The sequence below is a fragment of the Micropterus salmoides genome, unplaced genomic scaffold, assembly GCF_014851395.1.
Source record: "Micropterus salmoides isolate LMB-PRFRI ecotype aquatic unplaced genomic scaffold, ASM1485139v1 Ms_hic_scaffold_3, whole genome shotgun sequence".
Taxonomy (NCBI): Eukaryota; Metazoa; Chordata; class Actinopteri; order Centrarchiformes; family Centrarchidae; genus Micropterus; species Micropterus salmoides.
The window spans coordinates 13,964,537-13,979,229 of record NW_024042261.1 but is presented as its reverse complement, the minus strand read 5'-3'; the positions used below and the strand labels follow the sequence as shown (position 1 = coordinate 13,979,229).

General features: G+C 41.0%; 1 protein-coding gene across 2 annotated transcripts; it reads right to left on the bottom strand.

Annotated features, from left to right (window-relative positions):
- Nucleotides 1-3,535: 3,535 nt before the first annotated feature.
- tsku (tsukushi small leucine rich proteoglycan homolog (Xenopus laevis)) lies at nt 3,536-14,375 on the bottom strand. 2 transcript variants are annotated; one of them, XM_038692572.1, is made up of 3 exons: nt 14,153-14,375; nt 8,274-8,585; nt 3,536-6,194 (listed from the first exon to the last, which is right to left on the bottom strand). In XM_038692572.1, the coding sequence occupies exons 1-3, from the start codon at nt 14,165-14,167 to the stop codon at nt 5,454-5,456; spliced, it is 1,068 nt and encodes a 355-aa protein (XP_038548500.1). In that variant the 5' UTR covers nt 14,168-14,375; the 3' UTR covers nt 3,536-5,453. The 2 variants fall into 2 exon arrangements, with proteins under 2 accessions (XP_038548500.1, XP_038548501.1); XM_038692573.1 differs by lacking the exon at nt 14,153-14,375 and adding an exon at nt 10,158-10,314.
- Nucleotides 14,376-14,693: the final 318 nt, after the last annotated feature.

Genomic DNA, 14,693 nt, shown 5'->3' with positions numbered 1-14,693 from the left:
TGTAAAAATAAAGAATTATTTTTAAATATTTCTGCCACAGTAAGAGTCACAATTGCATTTTGAAAAGATCAGCTGCTTGATCTTAGTGAATTTGCCACAAGTTCAATGCAAGCTAAAATATACCTGAACAAATATTCAGATAACCTGACTTTGGCTCAAGATGGATGTGTCATTTTAACAAGGTGAGATACTTTTGTTATGTGAATTCCCCAGCAAACAGTTGTTCTGTCTCTAAACACGACCTCAATTTCCAGCTGGAACAGATGTGGAACTCAGACTTGTGAACAGCTGATGGAACCGTCCTAACTTCAGTCGAAGGACCTCTTGTAGCAAAGTAAACAAATCAGCGCAATAAAACTGCTACTGTGCAGCACTACTGTCCATAAGCTGGTCCTCCACGTGCTGAGTCGTGGTACATGTGTGGGTCAATCTAAAGAGGTGTCTATTCTTCCTGCGAGGTTTGACTATGTGCTGATGTAAGGTTTTTTAAGCCACAGCAGCATTTTTAGAAACCAGTGGGTCCTAATCTTTTTTTTGATCAGACCCCTTAAAACAAAGCAGTGTTTTTATGTGTGACAAAGAGAGAGTTTTTTTAAACCTATTTTCAGTTTATCTTAATAGTACAGAATAGAGTTTGAAAAAAAGGTTTTGTTTAGCAGAAATTCACTTTTTTCGGCTTCCCTAGGCTTTTAATCATCATGCAACGCCTAGGGAGGGTCCTGACCTCAAACCATAGGTTGGGAACTACTGCCTTATTAAACTACGATGTGGCATCAAATTGATCATGTGCAAATGTCAAGGATCACACAAATATGATGTAAAACCTAAATCAAGGTGTATCAAGGTATATTCATAGTTTAAGTCTTTACCAAATGTATAATATTGTTATGCAGTGGTACAAACTCCAACAGCTTTAGTGGCTCTTAAAACAACAAGCAAATCTTTGTGGCCAGTGACAAGTGGTGCTGATCTTTTGTTTGTCTGAAAAACAAAACCTCTGTGCTGAGCTGCAGCACGCTGACACAATGCCTTGGTGTCTATTGTCACGGCAGCACGACAAGCCAGAGGGCATTCGGAGCATCAATACGTCAGCATCACTGTCGTTGAATGAAAACTGAACGAAAACAAATCTGCTTCAACTCCTCTGGAAATACATAAACAGCTTCTTTTCAAGCTAATATACAAATAATATTTTTTTACAGTGTTTTACACTCCTAAACAAAAGCTTTAGAAACGTGCTTTTAAAAAACAATTCTTGAGTTTCACAACCTCCTGTGGGAATGGAAAGTAAAACCTTGCAGAGTCGGAGCAGGATGGGCTCATTGTTGAAGCAAAGTGAATTAGCTGCTTGGATAGCTTGATCCTCCAGAGGATCTATCCGGGAAGGTCAAATTACATTTGTTTGATAGTTGTTCAAGCAAAAACAGAGCACTTAATAAAGACACCCTGGTTCGGCTTGCCTGAATTAATTATACACAGTTCAAAGCTTCCCTCTGCTTTGAAGTAATTACATCTCAGTGCCCGGCCACTGCAGAGAGGCGAGTGATTACCTTTCGATTCCTTCACTAACATGTCCCACACCACCGTAATGCAAACTGCACACCTAAATACAGTTGTACAAAACTAAAATGAATTGTGATGTTTGAAATCCTCTTTCCGCTGTTGGTGAGATTTGGTGAACACACTAAGAACAAGAAAAGCAGATAGACAAAGCCACTTATTCAGTAAAAACTGAGCCAAGTAATAAATCTTGTTCAAACTTGCATGAACGTGAACGGCTGTGCATTTGGTAGTGATTACACCACAAATGTGTGCCCATAAAATATACCAGTTGACTGAAGACACCGCTAACTCAGTCAAAGTCTTTATTGACCCAGATTCACCCACCTGTAAAATGTTATCTAGCTCTTCTGATTCCTGTTCCACTTATTTAGAGAAGACGCTAACTCACTGTGTGATGACATTACTTCAAACTGCAAATTAATCTGATTTCATGATGAGATAAAACACAAAGTTTCAACACAGTCAGGGTCCTGTTGACTTTACTTTCATGGGAAACTTTCTGTCACAGTAGTATTAACAGTTAGGCAATAACATTGAAATTAAATGTCACTGCACTTCCCTGTGAGTTCAGCAGGGTTTGTGTCAACATCCCTGTTTTTAACTCAATTGATTCTGGCTCTGACAGAGGAACTTCTTCACCTTCATTAGCTGTAAACATCGTAAGGGAGTGCCCGCTACAGAACATCATTATTTTCAGCCAGCTAGTCTATAATGTATCGTAGAGATTGCATGTCAATACATTTGAGCTGCTTCTCGACACATCTGTGCATGTCCCAGAGAAGACAGACGGACACTGTTAGGAGCAAGTTGAAATGTAATTAGACATGTGACCTGACCTTCGCTCAGCGTAGCTTGTCCACTGAAGTTTCAGTCACGTGACATTGTTCAAAACACTATTTCACTTTAAACCATCATCAATCTGGACTTTATGTTCGGACATAAAGAGCGACAATAGTGGGGGAAAAGTGACAAAACTTTTGATCTGTTAACTGTTGTGCTGTTGCAGTCCCCGAATGTCTTTGCGATTTCACAGTGTTGTAGTTTAACTCGGCGCTGCTGAATGCAGTCGGGACAGTTCTTGATGGATGGTTGGTTCCTTACGTCTCAACGTGCCAGAGCTTCAGGGGATGGACAAAAAAGCACAAAGTGTTTTCTGCACTGGGATCAATCCACCGAGGGCTCTCAGGTAGCCTCTTACCCACTTGAAGAGAATAGTCACATTTACACACACACACACAAATGGAGGGACTTTGGCTTGTTTAAAGACCTACCAAAGATCATCTATGCTCTCAAGCACGTACAACCATGATGCAATCTGTGGTTCCTTGGTTTAGTTAGCCTTACTGGGTGAGTTTAAAAATGTCTCACAGGAACGAGGGCATTATGTGAATGTCTTCTCTGTCTTACAGGACCAACACTCACTGCCAGACACACACAGGAGTGTCTGTAAGCTGCCATGACTGAAACCGAGCTCTGTCCCTCTTTTTCTCCTTTCTTTACCAGTCTCCTTTCCAGTCACCTCCTTGGCAGGTTACCAGCCCAGTGTAGCATTGTCTTCTGCCAAAACCCTGGCATGTCTGCCCACTTCAGTGTTTTTAAGGAACATTCAAGACCACAAGTGTGTGTATATGTCTGTGTACCAAGTCACTTTCAAGTAAATAAAGCAAAAGCGCTCTACACACACAATATGTTATTGAGTTGTAAAAAAGTGAAGAAACTGCTGTGAGGGTAAACCACTGAGATCTAAGCTTTCCTCTTTTCCAACAAAGAGACACACCCTTCTATGAGTCAGTCCTGTGCATAGAAACAAAAATACACAGCTTTGATAAACAGGATTGGCACACTTTAAATGCAGCGTCAATGCTGACACCAACTTTCCCTGTTTATGGTTTTGTTTTAATGAGTTTATGCGCCATCACTGACACACCTAACAAATTGTTGCCATTTTTACGTCAAACAGAAAATCACACAGTGAGAATAGTCCATTTATTACACAAAGGATTCATGTATTTATAAAGTTATATACAATATAGTTACATACATACAAATAAAAACATCCACACCAACACTGGGAACATCTGACTCTCAATTAACCAAGTGAAAAGATGCATTTCCTTTAAAACGAAAACATTTAAGGCCCCATTCCTCTACAAATTGCTGACATTCAAAAACCCAAATATGCAGTCTTGTGGCTGATCGTCTTCTGATGTCCACAGAAATACCATGGGAATGCCAAGGTGAGGTTACACGTGAGAGAACAGTGCAGCTTGGTGTTTAAACATTGACCGATACTGTGTCAAAGTTGTCATACTTCATGGTCCAGTTTGTTTGGTAACAACTGCCTTGCTCACCTTGAAACTGATTTGAGGGCAGGTCAAAATAAACTCTCGGAGAACATGGTCCCACATGGCTTGTTTACTCAGGTTGCGTAATGTCACAAAACGACGAGTGTCATGTCAAAGGCTGCGTGCACCCAATTTGGCTGTACAAGAAATATTGTCCAAACACAAGGACAAGTTGTCAGATTTGGGCTACGATTCATTGAAACAAATTCAAGTAATGAAATGGTCATTTTGGGTGTAACAAGAAAACATCTTTATACTCTACTAGGTTTAGTTGTAACAAGACTTTACTGTAAGCTTCCCAACCAGACCTTGCTAATTAAAATACTTCTTGTTCTTGGATTGTACATTTTTGGGAAATACGTGCATTAGCTTTCTTAGTAAGGTTGATACCACCATCATGTGTGTGTGGTAAATATTAAGCCACAGCCAGCAGCCAAACCGTCTAGTTTAACATTAAGACTGGAAACGGGTGAAAACAAATAGCCTTGTTCATCCAGATCACATCTCATCACAGCTCTTTCTTTTTTATCTGTACAAAAGCTGAAGTGTAAAAACAACAAGTTGTGTTTGTACAGGGACTACAAGTCACTACGAGTCATTGTACTGTAAATAGTACCCCCTAAAACGACAGCCCCTGTTTCTACATTTTGGTTTTTGAACGGATTACACAAACCAGATATGTGTTAATCATTGAGCAGAGGTATGGTGGAAAGAACCGGTAGCGGTTTCCCCGGTTCCAGTCTTTGTGCGAAGTGTGGTAAGAGTGCTATCAATCTTCTTATTAAAATCTCGGCTAGAAAGCGAATAAGTGCATTTCCCAACATGTCAAACTATCCCTTTAATCATACCAATAAAGCATCACATTCAAAGTCAAATAAAAAAATCTTAGTGGTCAACAGTCGTAAAATATTCTTCAGTGTGGATATTATGAGCAATGCATAGAAGGTTTTGGATTACACTGGATGATGTGTCGGCCATGTTTAATTGCATCAGTGGAAAAACACAGCGACCGGAACAAGTGCAAATAACTTAATATGGCCCCACTTTAAATGAAATACATAAGACCATTACTTAAAGTTCTGGATTCTTTACCAGTTTAGACTACATGTTAAGTTGAAAAAGAAATTGTTCTGTGCTATGTAAAAGATTGTATATTTTGCCATTGTGTTTTGAAAAGGTACAGCATTAATGATATTTGTGTCAAGAGTTCATGAAGGCTACATTTACCCTTTAAGACATATTCCAAACTTTCACCTTGGAACAGAGGTATTCAGTGAGTGTAACACAAAAAAAGTGTTTTGCACATCAAAGAAGATAAGGCACAGCTCCGGCATCAGGAATGTAGAGGCCGGGATACCCTCTGGCTCTATCAGAACTAGATGATCACAAAAATCAAATGTGTTTATAGTTGTCCCGAACGGCTACACCTAAAGGCGGAGTGAAAAGCCGGTGGTCGGGGGGGCGGGGTTTTTGAAGCTATTCGACTGTCTGACAAGCACTTCTGAAAGTACAGTATATTGGCCCCTTGTGGAGTGGTCCATTTCTTCACAACACGATGCCTTCCACATTACAGTTCAGCACCTCGTTGTGTTGGACCTGACCCAGCTGCCGGTGGAACTGTCCCTGTTTCTGGGTCCTCCAGCAGTAGATGCTTTGTCCCAGTGTAATGCTCTTGATACTGGGCAGATGGGTCAGCATGTTGTTTGGCAAGGACGCCACACCGGAGCCAGAAAAATTCAGCTCTAGCAGGGAGTCTAGTCCGCTAAAAACTGCAGGATTCAGCGTATTGAGCTTGGGGTTGTTTGAGAGATCCAGCACTTGCAGGCTCTGGAGGCCCTTGAAGCTGTACGGCTCGATTTCCTGAAGCTCATGGAGGCCACTAATGGATAAATAAACCAGATCTTTCAGCTGAGCAAAAGCTCCCTCCTTGATGCAGGTGATGGGGTTACCATCCAGATTGAGGTACCTCAGTGGAAGTCCTGCCAGCCTCGGTACACTTAACAGTCGGTTTGCTGAAAGATTTAAGCTCTGAATGTACAATACTCGTCCATGCAAAGTTGTGTGGACTGACACAAGCTGGTTATGAGACAGATCCACACTGACAGGTTGACCATTAACTTTAGTAATGAACACATCCATGTCAAACTCTTGGAAGCTGTTGTGACTGAGGTCAACTTCAGCCAGAGGGAGGCCAGAGAAACATTTTGGAGAGAGGCTCTCCAGGTTGTTGTGGCTCAGATCCAGAGTCTCCAGGTAACGGAGCTTGGACAAGGCATTGGGGCTTACCTGAAAAATGTGGAAAGGCAAGGAAGAGGTTAACAAAGAAAAAACAATTTACAGTTAAGAAGTGGCAAGGAATTATTTTCAGATTTGAAGGTACAGTGAAATAAAAACAAACAATGAGACATGACATAAATCTCTTGGTATACACTCACCGGCCACTTTAGGCACACCTTTTCAATTACTTGTAAACACAAATAGCTAAACAGCCAATCACATGGCAGCAACTCAATGTGTTTTATGCATGTAGATGTGTAGAAATTGCTGAAGTTCAAATTTAGCATCAGAATGGGGAAGAAAGGGTATTTAAGTGACTTTGAACGTGGCATCGTTGTTGGTGTCAGACAGGCTGGTCTGAGTATTTCAGAAACTGCTGATCTACTGGGATTTTCACACACAACCAAAATCTCTAGGGTTTACAGAGAGTGGTCCGAAAAAAGAGCAAAAATCTCGTGAGCGGCAATTGTGTGGACAAAAATGCCTTGTTGATGTCAGAGGAGAATGGGCAGACTGGTTAGAGATCACAGAAAGGCAACAGTAACTCAAATAACCACTCGTTACAACCAAGGTATGCAGAATACCATCTCTGAACGCACAACACGTCGAACCTTAAAGCAGATGGGCTACAGCAGCAGAAGACCACACTGGGTGCCACGCCTGTCAGCTGAGAACAGGAATCTGCGGCTACAATTCACACAGGCTCACCGAACTGGACAATAGAAGATTGGAAAAATGTTGCCTGGTCTGATGAGTCTCAATTTCAGCTGCGACATTCAGATGTTAGGGTCAGACTTTGGCATAAACAACATGAAAGCGTGGATCCATCTTGCCTTGTATCTAGGGCTGTCACAATAACCGCAAAATTGAATTAGCTAGCAGGTTTGGCGATGTTGGACTAATGTTGTGATTCTGAGGGACAGTCGAGAGAAACTGTGGACAGTAAGCCTCATTTGAAGCTCACTAACTAAGGAGTGTAGTGTATCTGAAGCCTGCAGCTGTTTTTCATGTTGCTTTCTGTGGAAATTTAGTTATAACGTTACTACAGCACAGTGGTTAGTTGTGGACAGCCATTATGCTCCCCACCAGCGCATGCGTGTGCACGCGCACACGTGCGTTGCAGCAGTATGTAAATTGACTTGATAGACATGCCCTGAAGGTAATGATATAGCTACGTCTGAAAAAGTAACAAACTACAAAAAGGAGTTTGCTTGCCAATGTTGTTGACTAGCACGCAGCAGCCAGCTTAATCAGACCATAAAGCTACTGTTAGTGGCTCGCTGTGCAGTGAGGTGACAGATACAGACACTCTTACTCTGCTATATGGCACCAAATTACTTGATTGATGAAAAATGCGATAATACCGCATACCACGCTGTTGAGCCCCAACATATTGCCGCGGTGGAAATTACTTCACCGCGACAGCCCTACTTCTATCAACGGTTCAGGCTGGTGGTGGTGTAATGGTGTGGGGGAAATTTTCTTGACACACTTTGGGCCCCCCTGAGCATCATTTAAACTCAATAGACTACCTGAGTATTGTTGCTGACCTTGTCCATCCCTTTATGAACACAGTGTACCCAGCTTCTGATGGCTACTTCCAGCAGGATAATGCACCATGTCACAAAGCTCAAATCATCTCAAACTGGTTTGTTGAACATGACAATGAGTTCACTGTACTCCAATGGCTTCCACAATCACCAGATCTCAATCCATTAGAGCACCTTTGGGATGTGGTGGAACAGGAGATTTGCATCATGGATGCGCAGCAGACAACTCTGCAGCAACTGCGTGATGCTATCATGTCAATATGGACCAAAATCTCTGAGGAATGTTTCCAACACTTGTTGAAAGTATGCCACGATGGATTAAGGCCGTTCTGAAGGCAAAAGGGGGTATGGTATGGTCTAATATATTACTTTTCCTGATAAGTCTATTGAAATGTTTATCTTTAAAATGCCAAAACATAGCATAACAGTAGCGTAGGTAGAGACGTCTCCTACACCTGCAATAACTGATTTTTTCCACCTTTGGCACAGCAAGGAAAAAATTTGGTTGATGTGACAAAACATTCCCCCAACCACTGACCTGTGTTATATGGTTGTTGCTTAGGTCCAAGCTAATGAGGGTGGTGTAGCCTGGACCAGCTAACATGGTGTCACTGAGCGGGCCCATGGCGTTGGAGGATAGGTCTAGGTGGGCAGTATCCAGTGGGATGAGGATGGGCATGGTTGTGCTGGGTCCCAACCCACGGCAGTCCACCCTGGTCAGGCTGAAGCTGTCAAACAGGCCAAAGCTTTCCACCTCACATCGGCAACCAGGGTGACAGTTGTTGATGGCACTGGACTGGAGAGAGGCCAGCAGCAACAGGCCAAGCCACAGGAGAAGTGCCATTATGTTCTGAAGAGAGAACAAATTCGTTATTATTGCGTATGTCTTAAGCTAATCTCGCATACTACCAGACCCATCAGCTTAATACTTTTTTGAGCACATTTATGACTCTACAATCAAGAATATCTCGTGGTTGCAGTAATTCATAATTTTTGGAACACCTATTTAAAACTTAGACTTTCGTCTTTTCAGCAGTATTCACCATTTTACGATATGTGTTACGAAATAGCAAAAGGCATTTCCAGCAATTGGATAGGCAAAAAAAAAAAGGCTTACCTAGTTTTGGCCTTTGTCATGGCTCAAAATCTGACATCCATCTAATTTTGAACCGCAGCATGTCTCAGATTAATTCCATACCTGATTTGTTGTGGTCCACTAAAGTTAGGCACGATACGAGATGAATTAATCCCAGTTTTTATCTTCACTGCAATTTTCGACTGTAAGGGAGCTGGGACGGACAATTGAGAGAGATTCAACTCTTCTTTGTTTGGGAAGGGAGATGAAGGGGTTTTATTTTGTGTGGTGTGTTATAACAGAATGTTCTAAAGAAAAATGTTTTTTAAATGTATAAATTTGGACTTCTCATCCCATTTATTGTTTCCTTATTGAGTTTTCTACAGTGAACCCAGGACAATCTGTTACATTACTGTTACACTATGCCATGCACTTACCTATACAAAAACAATTTATTAACAATGATGTATAAGAAAATGTATACTATACAAAACAAAATTCTTCCCTTTATTCCACTATTCTTGTGCATATCCACTGGACACACAATCTGCCCTGAACTTTCTGTTCCCTACCCACATGAAACTTTGTTAACATGCCACTACTACTGAGATTAGAAATGTTTTCTCTAGTGAAATCCCTCTTTTATCATGTTCAAATCAGCTTTCAAGCACAGTAAGTAGTCAGTCACCAATTCAGAGAACACTTTGTTTGTTATTTCAGAAATTAGAGGAGCTGTCTCCGGTCAAATACCATCTTCAAGGTATTTGTTAAGCCTTATGAAAAGACTGTAAGCTTTTATTCGTGTAACCTGAGTAGCCCCAATTTCCCTTCCAACTTGGCTTCCCAACGGGTGTGACCTAATTTCTTTGATCAAAGAGTTGCACTTTCTGAGTTTACTTACTACTAGAATAAGTATGCGTGTTGTAAAATAATTGGAGTGTATCGTGAAACAAGCCCCTCAAAATATATCTGATCTATCTTAAGATGAGGAAAATGAGATATTCCCACTTTCTGTGCACATGTTCGGAGCCTCAGTGTATTAAGACAAAAACAACAAATTCAGAAAAAACTTTTCATTCTGAAAATTATACTGCCATATGGTCTACCACTATAATAGCACTGCATCCGAAATAATAACAGAAGGGGAAGAAAGGGGAATGAAAATGAGAAACAGAAGGAAACAAAACCTACATGTTCAACAAATATTGATCTATGATTTTAAGTGCAAGAGTAATTAAAAACCCATGATGAAGTGAATTAAATACAGTATATACGCATATAAAAGTGAAAAAAATGGCAATAAAAATCCAAAAGTTTTATTCAAAATAAGAGAAGAACCTATCATACCTTTCTGAGGCTGTAGCTGTTGCTGTTATACCTCTGTGTATCCCTCGTGTAAATGAGAGCTGGATAGAGCTCGCCAGTTCAACTTAAGCAACGCACGCATGCACACACTCAAATCAGTATGAAAATTGGACAGAGTTGTGTAACGGGTAGAAATGAACAGTCATGGTCAAGTGGCCCAGGCATGACACAGCAGAGCACGTGTTAAACATGCAAGCCAGAGTTTTACGGCATTAAACTAAACTCTAACTTGAGCATGGGACACCCAGCTCTAATTATTGATAACCCTTGTTCAAAACCTCACCTAAAATACTCAAAACAATTTAAAGGGAATGGGAGGGTATATCCAGTTCATGGTGGTATGTGTAAGCACTGAAATAAAAATGCTTTCTGATCCTCAAACTGACATTTTTAGGGTATACAGTGCAGACGTATTAAAGGACTTGGCTATTAGTTATGGCTATTGTCAGGGCAATCTAACAGGGGTTAAGATTATTTATCATGTCTTATGCAATAGGATGAGGTTACGTGGTTGCATAATACTAGTGGGTCAAGACATGCAGGGTGATTACGGGGGCGCAAAGTCTACTTGGACAAAGCTGTTCACCTCTGTGCAGTGTCCCTTTTGTTTTGACCCCTGAACTCACTAACTTTGTACTCCCGGCAGCTAGTAATGCTGATAGTGTCTGTATTGTATTCAACTGGATGATTTTAGTCTAGTGACTCACTGGGTGAGTTAATTAAGCTGAGTACACAAATCTTTCACTCACTGGACAAAATCAAACAAGATGTTTGAGCTCTTCAGAAGCTAAATAGTCCAACCACTGAATGAAGCACACATAAAGGACAGAGGGGAAACCTGATGAATGAATTGTGTGTATTATAAAGATGTCGTTAACTTTACACTTACAGTTTCTATAGTGACTGCTGAAGTCTTATTTTCTGCGTAACACATCATTGGCTGTCATTCAAAAATGATAATAAGTTCCTTCTCTGCCCTCTCCTAAGCACTTAGGCAACACGTTGTGTTTCACCTCTGCCTGCCTTGCTGGGAAACCACAGAGAAGCCATTTGAACACTAAACATGGGAAACTGCCAGTAAAACCATGTGGTCATTTTTTTTTAAGGTCTGCCACACTGGTCTTCAGCGGCTCGTCACCTCTGTGTGGTTTTGTGGCCACATTTATCGTCCCTCCTTCCTTTCCTCCATCTGTTGCTTCATTGAGGAATGTGAACTTTCTGCACCAGGTGTTCTTCTCAAGCTCTCGCCAGTAAATCTCAGCTGACAGCAAACCAGCTCCCGGAGCCACCATCAAATCAGACACATGCTAACCACCTCAATTACCCAAACGCAACAGCAGTTATCACCACAAACCCACTGAGTTGTCAATAGGCAAAGGCCAGTGAAATTACACCCCAACAACTTCTCACTTTCAGGGGTCTTTTTGCACCTTTTTTAGCCCTGGGAAAGCAGCACAACAACCTCTGCTGTCCTTCAGTCTGCAGGCCATAAGTTTGTTTATTTATTTAACTTCCTACAGCTAATGTATACAACAGTGATCACTTTTCATGGCATGAATTTTACTCATCTTAAATTTATCACCTTGAAACTACATGCAGACCTTCTCCAAACTCTGCTACTGTGATAATCCAATTACTGTAGTGTCTTATCAGTGTAAACACAATGACTTAATGTGCCAAAAGCCCACAAGCAATATACTTATCTAAAGTCAAATATTGTTTTTCCCCAGCTCGCTTTTTGGTAAATCAAAATACAGGCAAAAAATTTAGACACCGCACATTTAAAGCAGAAGACTGAGTGAATGTACCTAACATGATATCGATTTTGTTCTCCCATTTAACACATTTATTTGCTTCTGTGTTCAAGACCTCAGTTTGTTCAATATGCTCCACTGATCTGATGTATTCTTTCTGTCATTGAGGCCACTCATTCCCAATTTAATCTTCAAGATAAAAGGCTGTGTAATTAGAAGATGGATGCCACACTAATCCTTTTAAGCCAAATTAATGGATGACACTGAGGAGGAGGAGGCAGTGAGTTTAAATTAAATTGACGGTACTTAAGTGTTTTAAAACAATTAGGCAGCAATGGGATGCCTACAGTTTTGGTGAATAAATCAATTTGCAAGGCGACTGATCAAAGCATAGTACTAGCAAAGCTAGGAGAGACAGTATATCAGATAAAAAGTGATGAAAGAGTCACTGGAGGTGTAGCTAACTGCATGGTCTGAATATAATTAACACTTCTGTCAATGAGACAGTCTGAAGTAATAGGTTAAACGTCCCCGTAGGCTGATCTCTGGCAAAACATTGCATAAACTTCATGTCTGATAGGCCGGTCTATATAACTGTGAGATTGTAACGTTATGTTAATTGTGTGTGTCTCTGTCTCTTGTCTTGGTTCTTGTCTTTTCTATTGATGTTGCATATGGACATCTGACGATAAAGTACTATCATCATCATCATCATCAGCAAAACAGTGTAGATCTTCCTCCCATTTTGCACATCAAAGTGCTGAAGTTTATATTAATATTAGTTGGACTTACCAGAGGAGTTAAAAACCCTTCAGTCTATAAGTTTCTATTATAAATCCAGCAGTGGTGGACTAAGTACAGGTACTACTGCTGAAGTATTTCCATTTTAAAATAATACTTCGACTCCGCTTAAGGCTGCAAATGATTATTTTTATTGTCGATTAAGCTGTTGATTATTTTCTCGATTATATTTGGCCTATAAAATGTCAGGAAATGGTGAAAAATGTCGATCAGTGTTTCCCATAGCCCAAGATTTCATCCTCTAACGTTTTTTGTCCAAAACTCCAAAGATACTCAGTTTACTGTCATTGAGGAGTAAAGAAACCAGAACATATTCACATTTAAGAAGCTGGAATCAAATCATTTTTCTTTAAAAAAAAAAGAAAAAAAAAAAGTCAACCAATTAATCGATTATCCAAATACTTAGCAATTCATTTAATAGACCAACTAATCGAGTATTCAGTTGATAGTTGCAGGTGTAACCACTACATTTCAGAGGGAAATACTGTTCGTTTTACTCCACGACATTTGTCTGACAGATTTAATTTTCTGCGGATTGAGATTTTTCATAAGAAACTATTATCCATTTACAAAATATGTATGTGTATGTACTGTTAGATAAACTACTCAACAGTATATAATTGGGTTAACAGTAGCTTCCCTTCCACAGCATAGATAGAGATGATGATTACTTGTGAAACTTGTGTACATTTTGCTGATATTTGTGTACTTTTACCTAAGCAATGTTTTGTACTTTTACTTCAGAAAAATGCTTCTTCCACCAGTGTTTCTACTATACAACCAGCAACTATACTGACAAACCATTACTGAGCTCTTCTTTTTAGACTACCTGCCAGTTTTGCAGTGTGTTTCCAGCAGATTTCTCCCTCCTTTATACCAAAAGTCTGACAAATGTGTTGCTGCCGTCTCTGCCTAACCACCACACACTGCCATGCCCCGGGAAGTTAACACAGGAGGCGGGTACACGCTCGTTGGGCACCTCTGCAGATCAAATTTCTTGCAGCCGTACGTGGCAAAGCACGGCGAGCTCAGGACTCTCCTGCAGCCCAAAACAATTATCACGTGTGAATGCCCGTTAATAATTACCTTGAATGTCAACCCCGCCCCTTTCAGCTCACAGCTCGGCATCTCACCTCTGCACACATCATTCACGAGAGTTTGCGAACTCCATAAAAGTTTATTCCCGTGCCTGAATAATCGGCGGTAACGACACACATGGGGCTGGTCATTTCAGTCGGGACACCAGGGGCGGTTTCTTCTGGGCAAACGTGAAATCTGATCTGACCAGAGTCACCGCTACGTTTCTGTGTCTGAAACTAGGCTGCTGGTAAATTTAACAAACACTTTCTAACGAACGGAAAGGGAGTGGAAGAATACAACTTTGGTTAGTGTTCTCGTTCGCCTGCGTCCAGAGTAACTTACTTTGGTGCCTTTCATCCAGACAGTCCTCTCTTCGGCCGTTTTTCACTTCACCGCTCCCATTTTCCAGACCCCCGCAGCGCTCCCGTGTCCCGCTGGTTCGTCTGTCTGCTGTTGGTCCACATGAGCTCTGCTGAATCCCCCTGCGTGTCTGCCCCGCCACAATAAACTGTCAGGATGTGGAAACACTGGGACACACTCGTCTGTTCCCATCACAGAAAGTCCTGCCTGCCTTCGCCTCCGCGTTAATATCAAGACCGCCAGCACTTCCTGGCGGTGCTTTACAAAACAAAGTGCTTGAAGGATTTGTTCATGGTTTCACTCGTGAGTGGGAAATATGTGCGCGACATAAAGTCCGTTGATGTCTGTGGTGTAGCTAATTATGTTCATGTTAGCTGGTTGTTATACTGTTGTCATGGTGATTTCCACGCAGGCCGTGGAATTAATTATTTCAGCAGGTAAATTAATTAGCCTAGCTAAAATACAAATTTACATCACATGTAGGTAAGCTAAACTTGAATTTTCATAGTCTGTTTTGTTTTCT